The following is a 15,227-nucleotide window of genomic DNA, read 5'->3' as shown; positions in this document are numbered from 1 at the left end:
TATATATATATATATATATATATATATATATATATATAATATCTGTCTTTTATGTATATATATATATAATCTGTCTTTTTGCTTTATATATATATATATATACATATATATATATATATATATATATATATATATATATATATATATATATATATAAAATCTGTCTTATATATATATATACTAGCAAAAGTACCCGTTGTTGACTGGGTTCAAAAACAGCCTACAGAAAATGGACTCTGATTTATGAAAGTATGATAGGTTATGAAAAGGAAGGTTTGTAAATTTGGATTGAATATGGGGGTATCAAAACCAAAGCAAAATATGATGAAAGTAAAAATAAAATAGATAAACCCCATAATTTATTGTACCATACCTGTTCACACTGAAACACTTATCACAATATTCTGTGGATCTATATTAAATAACCTTGTTAAACTTTGTGACATATTTCCATTCTATGGAGGTCAGGAACAAACGGACACCCAATAATTTTATTATACCATATTTCTTCAAACTGAAACATAATTATCAAAGTGTGTTTACGCAGATAGATATGAAATGTCTTTATTAAAGTTTGTGCCTATTTCCATTCTATGGAGGCTAGGCGCGAACGCAGACGCCACAATTTTATTATACCGTCCCTATTTAAGTTAAAGCATACTTATCAAAGTATTATTATGTACATCTATATAAAAAACACTTGTAAACGTTTTTTTTTTAATTGTTAAATTTTTATTTCCATACTTTTTGGACCAGGCGTGAACGCAGACCCCACAATTTTAATGAACCACAGTTCTGCCAAATCAAACATACCCATTCCTGTGTCTCGATACATCCTCTATCATTATATGTAATCAGTTTTTTAAAATAGTCAACCATATAGGAGCCTATTCATGACCACACACACACACACACACACACACACACACACACACACACACACACACACACACACACACACACGTTCAGCTTTATATTATATATTATATTATATATATATATATATATATATATATATATATATATATATATATATATATATATATATATTAGATGTTGTTTTTGTTTTCGTTTTAGCGTTTTTTTTTTTGAATGAATTCAATCATATACATACATATTACATTTTAAAAATAATATATATATATATATATATACAACGAATTTTTTCTCTTTGAGGAACTTTAAATTTTTCTCCCGTTTTTTTTTTCTCCCTCGTTGTGCCAATATTTTAATCGTTTTTAAACGCTAATTAATTTATTTTAGTGTCCCCGTACTTTTGGCACATTTAATAAGTTCCCCCTTAGAACTCTTTATTTTCGACACAATATATATATATATATATATATATATATATATATATATATATAATCTGTCTGATATATATATATATATAATCTGTCTGATATATATATATATATAATCTGTCTGATATATATATATATATAATCTGTCTGATATATATAATCTGTCTGATATATATATATATATATATATATATATATATATATATATATATATATATATATATATATATATATATATATATATATTATAAAAAAGTGAACCATATCGTAAATTCAATCAACTAAAAAATGGAAACCGGGGTGAGGAAAAGAAAAAAAAATATATATATATATAATGGGGCAAGTTATATGTACAATTAAATAAAATAAATAAGTCGATTAAAAAAAAACGATCGTTAAAATATACCCAAAGCGCTTTTCGTTCAGACAAACATTTTCAAGGGTCATAAGTCTGAAAATTATTATTTTTTAGAATATTTGGTAGTGATATGGAATACGAGCGGAGAGGAGGTTAAGAAAAAAAAAAAAAAAAAAAAAAAAAACCTGACTACCCAAATAATTCTAACTGAAGCCGGAGGTTTCTCTGCTTGCACAAAGTAGGGGGGTTAGCAATGATGGCAAGTGCTTCGAGGACAGACAGGTGGAACTTTGTGCGTCCTCGGTACAAAACAGAAAAACACTCCGGAGAGAAAACAAGACCGCACTCCTTTTTATCGACCAAGTGTTGGCCGATGGACGATTCTATCAGTTGAGATTTTCTGGTAGTAGGTTGATGATTCCGGATGAAACGGGGAACATGTTGGGCGATTCTGACCTGAAGACGCTGGGTCGTCTTGCCTATATAGACGGCACCACACCGACATTGAAATTTATAAATAATATTACTTGTTTGGGAGATAGGCAAGACATCCTTACGAAATGAGGGAAAGGCGGTTTTTGTGGAAAAGGCAATACGGAGCGATAGAGCACCAAAATTAGAAGACACCAGAGAGGAAATCTTATCGCAAATAAGTTGGCCTTCAAGTCCAATCCAGGGTAACCTAAGGTATACCGGAAATCTACATGGACCGTATTTTGGTAGCTCAGAAAAGGATTGAATTTTTTTATTAATAACTAAGTTAACTAATGGAGGTGGATATCCATTAGTAATAAAAATCCTTTTAATGTTTTCAATTTCCACATCAATAAAAGGTGGGGAACAAATAGCAAGTGCCCGATGGGTTAAGTTTCTAATAAGATTTAGTTTCCTGGTTGTGGGTGCAAAAGAATCCCAACTAAGATAAAGACCAGTAAAAGTGGGTTTTCTATAAATAGATGTCATAAAGGAAAGCCCACGTTTAGAAACTAACACATCAAGGAAAGGAAGGGAGTTATCTTTTTCCACCTCCATCGTAAATTTGAGAAAAGGGTGTAAATTATTTAATAAGTGGAAAAAGGACATAGCTTCATCATGCGTTGCGAAACAAGAAAAAGTGTCGTCAACATAACGCATGTAAAATGCTGGTCTAGGGCACTTGTCAAACAACGTCTGTTCTAAAAAACCCACAAAAATATTGGCCAAAGTTGGGCCAAGGGGTGATCCCATCGATATACCGTCGAACTGGCGATACATCACATCGTTGAAACTAAAGGAAACTGACTTAGTAGCAAGTTCCAAAAGAAATGGCTGGTTTTAATTCTTGAACCAGTCTGTTCTTTTTATTCAACACATTGCACACCTGATTCTTTTCATTTCGCATCGACTATCAAGGAGCTTCCTCTTACCACTAACAACTGTTATTTGGTCTCCTTTGATATTAGCAATTTGTTTACCAATGTCCCTCTTGACGAGGTCATTGACATATGTGCTGATTTTCTTTATAGAGGCCCTGGCCCCCTCCCCTCTTTTCCTGAGGCGGTGTTCGTTGAACTTTTGGAACTTGCTACTAAGTCAGTTTCCTTTAGTTTCAACGATGTGATGTATCGCCAGTTCGACGGTATATCGATGGGATCACCCCTTGGCCCAACTTTGGCCAATATTTTTGTGGGTTTTTTAGAACAGACGTTGTTTGACAAGTGCCCTAGACCAGCATTTTACATGCGTTATGTTGACGACACTTTTTCTTGTTTCGCAACGCATGATGAAGCTATGTCCTTTTTCCACTTATTAAATAATTTACACCCTTCTCTCAAATTTACGATGGAGGTGGAAAAAGATAACTCCCTTCCTTTCCTTGGTGTGTTAGTTTCTAAACGTGGGCTTTCCTTTATGACATCTATTTATAGAAAACCCACTTTCACTGGTCTTTATCTTAGTTGGGATTCTTTTGCACCCACAACCAGGAAACTAAATCTTATTAGAAACTTAACCCATCGGGCACTTGCTATTTGTTCCCCACCTTTTATTGATGTGGAAATTGAAAACATTAAAAGGATTTTTATTACTAATGGATATCCACCTCCATTAGTTAACTTAGTTATTAATAAAAAAATTCAATCCTTTTCTGAGCTACCAAAATACGGTCCATGTAGATTTCCGGTATACCTTAGGTTACCCTGGATTGGACTTGAAGGCCAACTTATTTGCGATAAGATTTCCTCTCTGGTGTCTTCTAATTTTGGTGCTCTATCGCTCCGTATTGCCTTTTCCACAAAAACCGCCTTTCCCTCATTTCGTAAGGATGTCTTGCCTATCTCCCAAACAAGTAATATTATTTATAAATTTCAATGTCGGTGTGGTGCCGTCTATATAGGCAAGACGACCCAGCGTCTTCAGGTCAGAATCGCCCAACATGTTCCCCGTTTCATCCGGGATCATCAACCTACTACCAGAAAATCTCAACTGATAGAATCGTCCATCGGCCAACACTTGGTCGATAAAAAGGAGTGCGGTCTTGTTTTCTCTCCGGAGTGTTTTTCTGTTTTGTACCGAGGACGCACAAAGTTCCACCTGTCTGTCCTCGAAGCACTTGCCATCATTGCTAACCCCCCTACTTTGTGCAAGCAGAGAAACCTCCGGCTTCAGTTAGAATTATTTGGGTAGTCAGGTTTTTTTTTTTTTTTTTTTCTTAACCTCCTCTCCGCTCGTATTCCATATCACTACCAAATATTCTAAAAAATAATAATTTTCAGACTTATGACCCTTGAAAATGTTTGTCTGAACGAAAAGCGCTTTGGGTATATTTTAACGATCGTTTTTTTTAATCGACTTATTTATTTTATTTAATTGTACATATAACTTGCCCCATTATATATATATATATATATATATATATATATATATATATATATATATATATATATATATATATATATATATATATATATATTTTTTTTTTCTTTTCCTCACCCCGGTTTCCATTTTTTAGTTGATTGAATTTACGATATGGTTCACTTTTTTATAATTATTCTAAAATTTTGCTAATCGAATAAAGATATATATATATATATATATATATATATATATATATATATATATATATATATATATATATATATATATATATATATATATGTATATATATATATAATCTGTCTGATATATATATATATATATACATATAATCTGTCTGATATATATATATATATATAATCTGTCTGATATATATATATATATATATAATTTGTCTGATATATATATATATATATAATCTGTCTGATATATATATATATATATATATATATAATCTGTCTTTTTTTTTTATATATATATATATATATAATCTGTCTTTTATATATATATATATATATATATATATATATATATATATATATATGTATATATATATATATAATCGATCTTTCATATATATATATAAGATCCGACGTTAGAATAAGGGTCAACAAATGCTCCACGATTCCAATATCTTTATTGTCATCAAAATTAATGAAATCATCCCTTTTTCAATCAAATCGATTACTCTAGTCAGGAATCTACCGTGACGTACCAGGAGGAAACTTCACATGCCTCTTCGCAGTAACTTAGTCCACAATACATTGTAGTCTACATTGCACTGTAGAGACCCTAATGTTGATTTTATAAAATTATTTTCATATATAAAGACTTGAATTAAAGTTTAAAATTCAAAAGTCAAGTGTTATGCTTCAATTTTCAAAGAACCTACTGTTGATTTTATATGCCTGACATTACTGTGCGTGCAATGATAATCATTTAAATTTAAGTTTAAAACGGAAAAGTCACGTATCATTATGAAATTGGTCTTTAAACAGAAACATTCATTTCAAATGCGCTCCTGTCATATCAAAGAACTTACTGATGATTTGTATGTTGACCCTTTCGGCTTATGTGCTAATAAAATTTCTCAAATGCATTTGTGATGTTAGGCTGTATCAGGTGTTAATTTTGGTCAAAATCGCCTGTTCCTTCTTTCATCCAATTATTTCAATTATCGATTCCGATACAAAACCTAACTAAGAACATTACCAAATACATAAAGTACTATCATGTGAAATTTCATAAAAATCGAGCCAGCCATTTTTGAGTGCATAAGAAACGAACTCACAGACACACAGAGAAAATTCCTTTTATATAATAGTAGAGATAGAGATTTTCTAAAATGAATAAATTTTTCAAAGCCTCATGTTCTGCACAGATTTCCTACTGTTCAGATTTAGTCTTCCTCTGAGGTCATCAGAACTAAGACTGTCTTTAAGACTCACATTATACATCTATCATATCATTCTCATATCATTTCTCTCTATGCAACGCATGTCCTCAACCCTTACTGGTCAGATTTCATTGGCATATATCATAACACAATATACACTTTCATGATAGCTTATTTTCTTCATTAACAGTGGTTCCATCCACTTTTTATTCTTGCAATCATGCTAGTACCTGCTCCAGCCTTTCCTCCAATGATATCAATCATATAATTTATCTCCATTTTTTTTTTTTTTTTTTTTACATAGAGGTCACCAGTTATCAAGGCCCGGATGCCACTCGGGGATAAGAGTTATTGCGTGTACAGTAATCAATGGGATAGTATCGTAGTAATCGTTAGTATTGGAGATTTGATAAAGTGTCTTACTTAAGGAGACGGTTTGTTAGGAATTTGTTTATGTTGGACTTGAAGACATCCAAGTTGTAGTCAGGTGGGAAACAGGCAAATGGAAAAGAGTTCCACAGTCGTGCACTTCTAAGAAAGAAGCTCTGCTCATGGAATCTACACTTGGATTTAGGCACAGATAAAGAGTGGGGAAAATTAATGACAGTGGTTTCAGCCAGACGGATGTTTTTCATGAAAGATTGGCGAGGGGAGACCAGAGATTGGAGCTCAGACGAGCACTTGCCATGAAAATAACGATAAAAAAAAGACAGGCTCGCAAAGTCTCTTCTGTGGGAGAGAGGCTGCAGAGAAGAGAAAAGGACATCCCCCACTAAGCTATGGTCTATTTTGTACTCTGTCAAGGCAGGATAGGCTATTTTCAGCAGCTCCTGCCCAGATGTGGCAGGAGTACTCCATCCTTGGACATACTTGGTTTTTATACAGATAGAGAATTGTATCAGTAGTGAGATATCTAGCGGTAGAAGGATCCCACCATCCTCCCAGTGACATTGGCAACAGACTTGATATACGTGTTCCATTTCAGATCAGGAGTAAAGGTCAAGCCCAGAAGCTTGTCAAAATATGGAGCCTCCCCAAGACGAGAGCCATCCATTTCAATTAATGCCAGATGGGGGTCAGAGCGTTGATGATGCAAAGATAGGAGCTTGGTTTTAGATGCATTAAAAGTAACCAGTTACCTCTTCCCCCACTGTACCACATGCTCAAGATCAGAGGAGAGAGAATCAGAGAGAAGTTTGTCATTTACGGCCTTTGAAGTGTTGCCATAGATGGTCGTGTCATCAGCATAGATGTCAATGAATGATTTAAGTATGTGTTTTGGGAGATCATTGATGTACATCAGGAAGAGAGTTGGGCCCAGGATGGACCCTTGAGGGACTCCAGCATTAATACTGTGGGCCTCTGATTTTTGCGCATCAACCACTACTCTTGTGAGCCTATCAGAGAGAAATGATTTAATAATTGAGAAAACATTTCCAGTTATACAGTAGCTGGAAATCTTGTGAAGCAATATTATTATGCCATATATAGCGCAGACCAGCTTTATCATTTAGCTTTATAAAAAAAAGGTTGTTAATGTCTTACTTAAATCAACTAATTTCTCATCGGTATTACGTTTTTTTTTTTTTTTTTTTTTTTTTTTTTTTTTTTTTTTTTTTGCCCACAGGTTCCTTATTTGCAGGAATTTCCTTCATCGAAGCCCTGAATGTCATGATATTTGAGATTGTTTTCAACATGGTATATTCTTCAACTCTTTCCTTCATGCCAGGAATTGTATTCTTACTAATGGCCGGAATGCTCTTATTTACAATTGTTTTATTTATGTAAGTATCAAATTATTTACCTTTGAATTTATGAAGTATAAAAATTATTTACCTTTGAATTTATGAAGTATAAAAATTATTTACCTTTGAATTTATGAAGTATAAAAATTATTTACCTTTGAATTTATGAAATATAAAAATTATTTATCTTTGAATTTATGAAATATAAAAATTATTTACCTTTGAATTTATGAAATATAAAAATTATTTATCTTTGAATTTATGAAATATAAAAATTATTTACCTTTGAATTTATGAAATATAAAAATTATTTACCTTTGAATTCATGAAATATAAAAATTATTTACTATTTCATTTATGAAGTATAAAAATTAAATATTTATAAAGTATTAAACTATCTTCTGTTGTATTTATAAAGTATAAATATTATTTACTTTTTAAAGCTCCTATGCGTAGATTATCGTATAACGATTTGATCACTGTCTGTCTGACGAAATGAACATTTAAATTAAAATGTTTAAAATTCAACGCTATTTCACACGGTTCATGGTAGCCGAATGGATACGGCCTCCGCTAATCGAGCCAGAGATGTCTCGTGTCGCGGGATTCGAATCATTCGACTGGTAGTAATCGTGACACCCTGCACTGAAGAATCCCGAAAGGATGAAACACTAGTGTCTGTAGCTATTTAATTATTATAGTAAAAAAATAATATATATATATATATATATATATTATTTATCACCTTGGTTTGTTAAAATGTATATTCTTTTTATTTCAGTATTTTTATAATGATATCAAGAAAAGTAAGGAAATAACAAAATATAGATTGATTTGTGGAAAACAACAAAAAATTTGCGTAAGTATTTTGTTTTCACTTTTAAAAATAATTTTTATGGAAATATTTTAAACTAGATGTACCGGGAATCATTAATGTCATTTTAGTTTACTTTTTTTGAACACGTCAGATGATCGCATAATTTAAGTAATACAGGGTGTCCCAAAATTAACCATCTATTTTGATGCTAATTTTATTTCAAAATTCATCGTTAATTTTTGGACACCCTGTCTAGAGATGGGGGAAAAAAAACGTGTTGATGTAAGGGGAGCTAACTCCTATTTTAACTTTCTATACATCTTCTAGAATCAAAATCATACAATGGATTTTTATCAAAAATTGTAATAAGGATTCTAGATAAAAGGTTTTGCAATATTATATGTTGATTTTAATTTTCATAAGAGGACATAAAAGTATTGCAAATCTGTTCTGTTTGGGAGAATTCATTTTAATTATCCCAGAACAGGTATATTTCTAGCATACTAGTTCTAGTATACAAATATATTTAAGTTAAGAATTTAGTGCTTCAAACAAGGAATATATGGAGAAAAATAAATATAATTCTTCTCCATATATTCTTTGTTGTTTCAAATAATAAATTCTTAACTTAAATATATTTGTATATATTTTAATCTACAGAATTTAACTTTAATCATTAAACCTATATATTGCTCTATTTTTATATATTGAGCTTTATTTTTTTGGCTAGAATCGGCCTGAAAGTATTACGTCAATGTAATATCTGACAGGTAAATTCACTTGATTTCTAATCTGTGACTTATCTCACTTATATATATATATATATATATATATATATATATATATATATATATATATATATATATATAACTACTTAATTTACTCACATAAAATTAATATACGAAAGTATAGATTTATGCGTAAGCTTTAAGTATTTACTTCAAAAGTGCTCAATATGTAAGTAGAGCTAGTTAATAAGATATAAAATGTATATGGCCATTAAGCTACACTGAATATTCCGTGTTTCATCCACTTTAGGATTCTTCAGGCTTATGCGCTTTATATACATATATATATATATATATATATATATATATATATATATATATATATATATATATATATATATATATATATATATATATATATATATCCATATTTCTGCCAACATAAGTGATAACTTTACTGGTCTTGTGAATTACTGAAATAAAGCTTTCACCTCCTCAATTTATTTCACTAACTCAAAAATGGAACATTTTAGACATCCTGACACATAAATTGCCAGAAAATGTCATGTATTAACCTTTTGTCGTGGCGTTATATGTTGAGAACTTTTAATTGGGCAATAACTAAACCAGGATAAACTAATTATCGTTGTCGACTTATAAAGTCATTGAAGGCTGTTAGTCATATAGTGATGCATATACTGAAATAAAAAAAATATACGTTTTAACAAACCAATTGATAAATAATGTTGGTATAGACTGATATATATATATATATATATATATATATATATATATTATTTATATATATATATATATATGTCATCCACACACAGTACTGTTTCGCCGTTTCACCGCTCATCAGTGCGACTAGACAGGCAACTGCCTCAAGCCAGGATCGAAACCCGACCGCCAAAATGACAGTCAAGGCTACTCACCATTACGCTATACAGCTGATGCTGTTTGGGTAATGAATTAACGATGTTTTGACATCGTCCAAATGCCTCCACTCGATTTGTTTACACAAAGAGCATCGCTTAATATGCTAATGGCAGTTTATATACAATTAATTATACTTTTGCAAGATTAAAAAAATAATTTGAAAGATCTAATCATGTAATTAATATCCCCCCTCAAAAAAAAAAAAAAATATGGAAATATATACACACATTATACAGGATTTTATTATAATCCAAAAATTAATAAAAAAAATAAACAACTCTATAACTAAATATTTATAAATTTAAACAGAATCAGAGTAGGAATTGGTAATTATATCATAATCAGAAATTTAGAAGAGAATCGGTAATTGTATTAGAATCAGAAAAAATATTGGAACTGTTTGATCACTAGAATATTACAAAACTTTTGACTCATCCTCGTATTCTTTTTTTTTTTTTTTTTTTTTTTTTGCTTACATAATGAATTCCTATTTTCTTTATTTACAGAAATTTCTTCATTATTTGGAATGGATCTTTTCCTTCTAGAAACCGACTTTCAAGATATGTCCATTTGTTGTATATTGAAGAGGAAATGAATATAGTTATTTGATTAAGGTATAGTTAAGCACAAAAGTAAATTTGGCACATTATTGCCAGTGGTTTGATTTCCTCAGCACTTCAACCCTTCAATCAAACTGAGTTATTGTTCTGTTTGATCCGAGGAGGTCATCCTCCCAGGCATTTCCTATTTTTTAACGAGGAAGGGTTGGTTTATTAATTGGTTCTATCATGTCAAATTTTCAACTTGTCCAGAGTTTTCCTTGTTTGGGGGCGCTAGATTCCCCCATGTCAAAATGACATCATGTCTAACTTTGTTATATGTAAATAAATCTGATATACAAGTAAGATAAAATTTCAAAAACATTTATCTCTATCATTATAAAATTATATATGTGTACATGCTTTTATGCATATATGTATGATTAATTACTAAACTAATTATCTGAGCATTATAGGTGAAGAAGAAAAACAAGAAGAAAAAAAGCTGCTACTATCAGGTTGTGGTGAAGTACCAATAAAAAGCAACTATTTCATTGCTTTTATTTTTGTAACCATGAGAGATTCGGGCAGAGCATGGCAGATTATTCTGTGATGGTAAACGAGAAAATGATGAGTTACCCTATCAAAATCAGCAACCTCATGTTACGTGTGTCATGGCGACAGAGACAAAAGAGAGAAAGCTAAAATGGATTCTTTTTTTTAACTTCTTATATATATATATATATATATATATATATATATATATATATATATATATATATATATATATATATATATATTTATATATATATATATATATATATATATATTATAAGCTCTATTTCCTTTTCGGTTTTATTGAGCTTTTACATCTGGCTGAGTTTATTTTACTTGTAAATATTAACTCTTTAATATTTATAATATATTTTAAGTTTACCATTTTGATTACCTTGGTAAACTTATTGTAATTTATATATATATATATATATATATATATATATATATATATATATATATATATATATATATATATATATATATACTAGCAAAAGTACCCGTCGTTGACTGGGTTCAAAAACAGCCTACAGAAAATGGACTCTGATTTATGAAAGTATGATAGGTTATGAAAAGGAAGGGTTGTAAAGAGATAGCTTCGAATTTGGGGGTATCAAAATCAAAGCAAAATATGATCAAAGTAAAAATAAAATAGATAAACCCCATCATTTATTATACCATACCTGTTCACACTAAAACACTTATCACAATATTCTGTGGATCTATATTAAAAAAATCTTGTTAAACTTTGTGACATATTTCCATTCTATGGAGGTCAGGCGCGAGCGAACACCCCATAATTTTATTATACCATATTTCTTCAAGCTGAAACATAATTATCAAAGTATACTTACGCAGATAGATATGAAAAATCTTTATTAAAGTTTGTGCCAATTTCCATTCTGTGGAGGTCAGGCGCGAACGCAGACCCCACAATTTTATTATACCATTCCTATTTAAGTTAAAACATACTTATCAAAGTATTATTATGTACATCTATATCAAAAACACTTGTAAACGTTTTTTTTTAATTTTTTATTTTCATACTTTGTGGACATGCACGTATGCAGACCCCACAATTTTAATGAATCATCATTATGCCAGATCAAACATACTCATTCCTGTGTCTCGATACATCTTCTATCATTATATGTGATCAGTTTTCTATAATAGTCAACCATATAGGAGCCTATTCGTGACCAGACACACATGCAGACGTTCAGCTTTATATTATAGAAGATATATATATATATATATATATATATCCGATTTTGTGACAATATGTATTAGATAGCAGTTCATAAATATATGACACCCCAGACGTCGTATGCCATGGATTTCTTCTTTATTTTCATCTTTCATTGTTCTAGTTCTGGCCGTGTCATTGTGGTCTTTTTCACACTGACGACTGTTAATGAGGTCACACAGTTTCACAAGTATAAAAATAAATTAAACACGGGGAAACAAGTAAAACACAGACTCTGATGCTTCACATATATGTCGGTTGGACTCTGGGTGTGTGACTCTATATGCTAAGATTCGCATATACGTCCTGTCGAGGCTGGGTTTGTTGGTTGCTGTCAGTTGATTACCCTACCTTCCGAAAGCTTTCTTGACCTGGCTCAAGTCATGATCTGTCTCCCACTGTAGTCAAAGTCCAACTGATCCCTCAACTCTGACTGTCATAAAATCCCAACTCACTGATTGTCATTAAGTCCAGATTTGCCGCGTCTATTGTTTCCCTAACTCAGAGTAACCCTCGCCCCAAAATACCCACAGGTGCATTATTTGATCCTTAGTCCATTGTTCTCTACCTATCAGCCATTTGGCCATCCGGTCACTCATCGCACCCTGAATTTCAATCTACCCTTACATCTGTTTGTCTATGTTAAGAACAAATTTCTGTCCATTTATTGTATTTTTCTACTTTATTTGTTTTTCTACTTATTTCCTTAATAGCTGCAGGTCGACCATAAATATTCTTGACATTTAATTTTCTTTGGAGAATTTTGGGGGTTTTTACGAGTCATAATATGGGCGCAACCTTCCATTTGAAAATTCAAATATTTCAGATTTGCATTGAATTTGATCTATAGTCGTTAAATACCAATTAAAAATGGTTCCCTGAATTTCAATTTTGTTCTTAAGACCCCTTAAATTTTAGACATTTTCAAGAATCAAAATCATTTAATAGATTTTGATCCAAATTAAAATAAAGAATTTAGACATATGGTTTATTATCATTACATCTTGATTTTAATAATTGTAAAACGACATAAAAGTTGTGCAAACTGTTGTGCTTGGGGAATTAATATTATTTGCGCTGAGACGTGTATTATTCTTTCCATTACTTTATATTACAAAAAAGAATAGTATTACGCTTGCCCAAGACAAATTCCCACAGAAATTCAGTATCTGGGTTTCAAATCTTAGATCTATATGCAAATCAGCTTCACCGTGTGAATAAGTAGAGTAAATCTCCTACCCTTCCAGAAGATCAATATCCCATGATCAATACCACAAGATCAATATCCACAGCACACCCATTATACACTGATATATATATATATACGCCTGCTGACATGACATAAGTACTTAATTTCCTTCAATTTATGTGTTAACTGTCAGTTGCCTGGAAGAAAGATACTAGCCCACAAAGTCAAATGTGGCTTTGTTAACTCGATTCGAATCTCCCAGCCAATAGTAATTATAATTTCCTACACTGATTATTCCATAAGCATAAAACACTAGTGTCTGAAGATATAATAAATTGTTACAATATATATATATATATAAAACTCTATGAACCTTGCTGGCATCTCGTATTTGACAATCGATTGGACGATTCAATCTTAAAAAAAAGGGATGATGTCAATTTATATATATATTACTGTTGGAGTGCCTGTAGATATAATAAATTGTTATAATATATATATATATATATATATATATATATATATATATATATATATACATTATAACCGACCAAATGATCGATAGGTAGAGAACAATGGACTAAGGATTAAGCAACACACCTGTGGGTATTTTGGGACGAGAGTTACTCTGAGTCAGGGAAAGAATAGGAACGGGAAATCTGGACTTAACGACAGTCAGTGAGTTGGAATTTTATGACATTCAGAGTTGAGAGACCTTCACTACATATCTTACATACTTATCTTCTTGTTTACAATTGGTAGCAAAATGTTTTTTATTTATGTTATGTCCCTTGGATCGGTGGGAGTTGTCCCCCTTTGTTCAATGTTTATAATGTAAACTCTCGGACGTAAACGTGAATAAACGAGACTTGGTCAGTCGGCCATGTTGGTCTCAACGGTCACATATCCTTGTCCTGTTATTATTAATAGAAACCTGACATAACAATTTATTTTTTTTTTTTTTACTTTTTATTCACTCTAAATATCTCGATTTCTTTCATTGGGTTTGAATATTTTTGAAAATACTGAAAAAGAAAAATGTTTATTTTTCACAAAATGTAAAATTATCAGGTGGATGACGCAGATAGCTTTGCTTATCAGATGGTTTGTTTTACATGCAAGTAAACAAATAACATTCAATAACACAAAATTGCTTGATCAAATCAAGAGATTAATTATGGCAGAGATTTTTTGAAGCGTGATTAGGGAAGTGCATAAACGAGACATAGAAAGTAACATCACAAAAAGGAAAAATTTTTTTTTTTAAGATAACTATAAAGTCAACGTGGAAGTGGCATTATCCAGATGTGTAAAAAACGTGAGATAACAGATTGCGCGAGCCTTTTCTAGTCTCACACAAAAACATGCATTCACATCCTAAGCTATATTACTTGTCATATACACGCACACAAACATACGCGCCACGTCCACACACGTACATATATTCACGTTCGCGTATATACACTCACATTCACGTGTATACACATACACACGCTAACGTACACACATGTACTCACATACGCGCACATGTACGCACACATGGACAACGTCATTTCCC

At 31.1% G+C, this 15,227-nt stretch overlaps 2 protein-coding genes across 2 annotated transcripts in view; both read left to right on the top strand.

The window, feature by feature from the left end:
• The window catches only part of LOC145302818 (lysosomal proton-coupled steroid conjugate and bile acid symporter SLC46A3-like), a 30,914-nt gene extending 20,165 nt beyond the window's left edge, over nt 1-10,749 (top strand). The window contains exons 4-5 of the mRNA XM_080144678.1: nt 7,539-7,695; nt 10,647-10,749. Coding sequence (XP_080000804.1) covers nt 7,539-7,695; nt 10,647-10,749 — 260 coding nt within the window. The remainder of the gene's footprint in view (nt 1-7,538; nt 7,696-10,646) is intronic.
• Nucleotides 1-15,227, top strand: part of LOC145296533 (proton-coupled folate transporter-like) — a 134,576-nt gene that overhangs the window by 27,470 nt on the left and 91,879 nt on the right. The window lies entirely within an intron of this gene.

The sequence above is a fragment of the Euprymna scolopes genome, chromosome 2 (assembly GCF_053919585.1).
Source record: "Euprymna scolopes isolate OS-2025 chromosome 2, ASM5391958v1, whole genome shotgun sequence".
Lineage (NCBI taxonomy): Eukaryota > Metazoa > Mollusca > Cephalopoda > Sepiida > Sepiolidae > Euprymna > Euprymna scolopes.
Note: the sequence above shows the minus strand (reverse complement) of the source record. Positions and strands in the feature narration are given on the sequence as shown.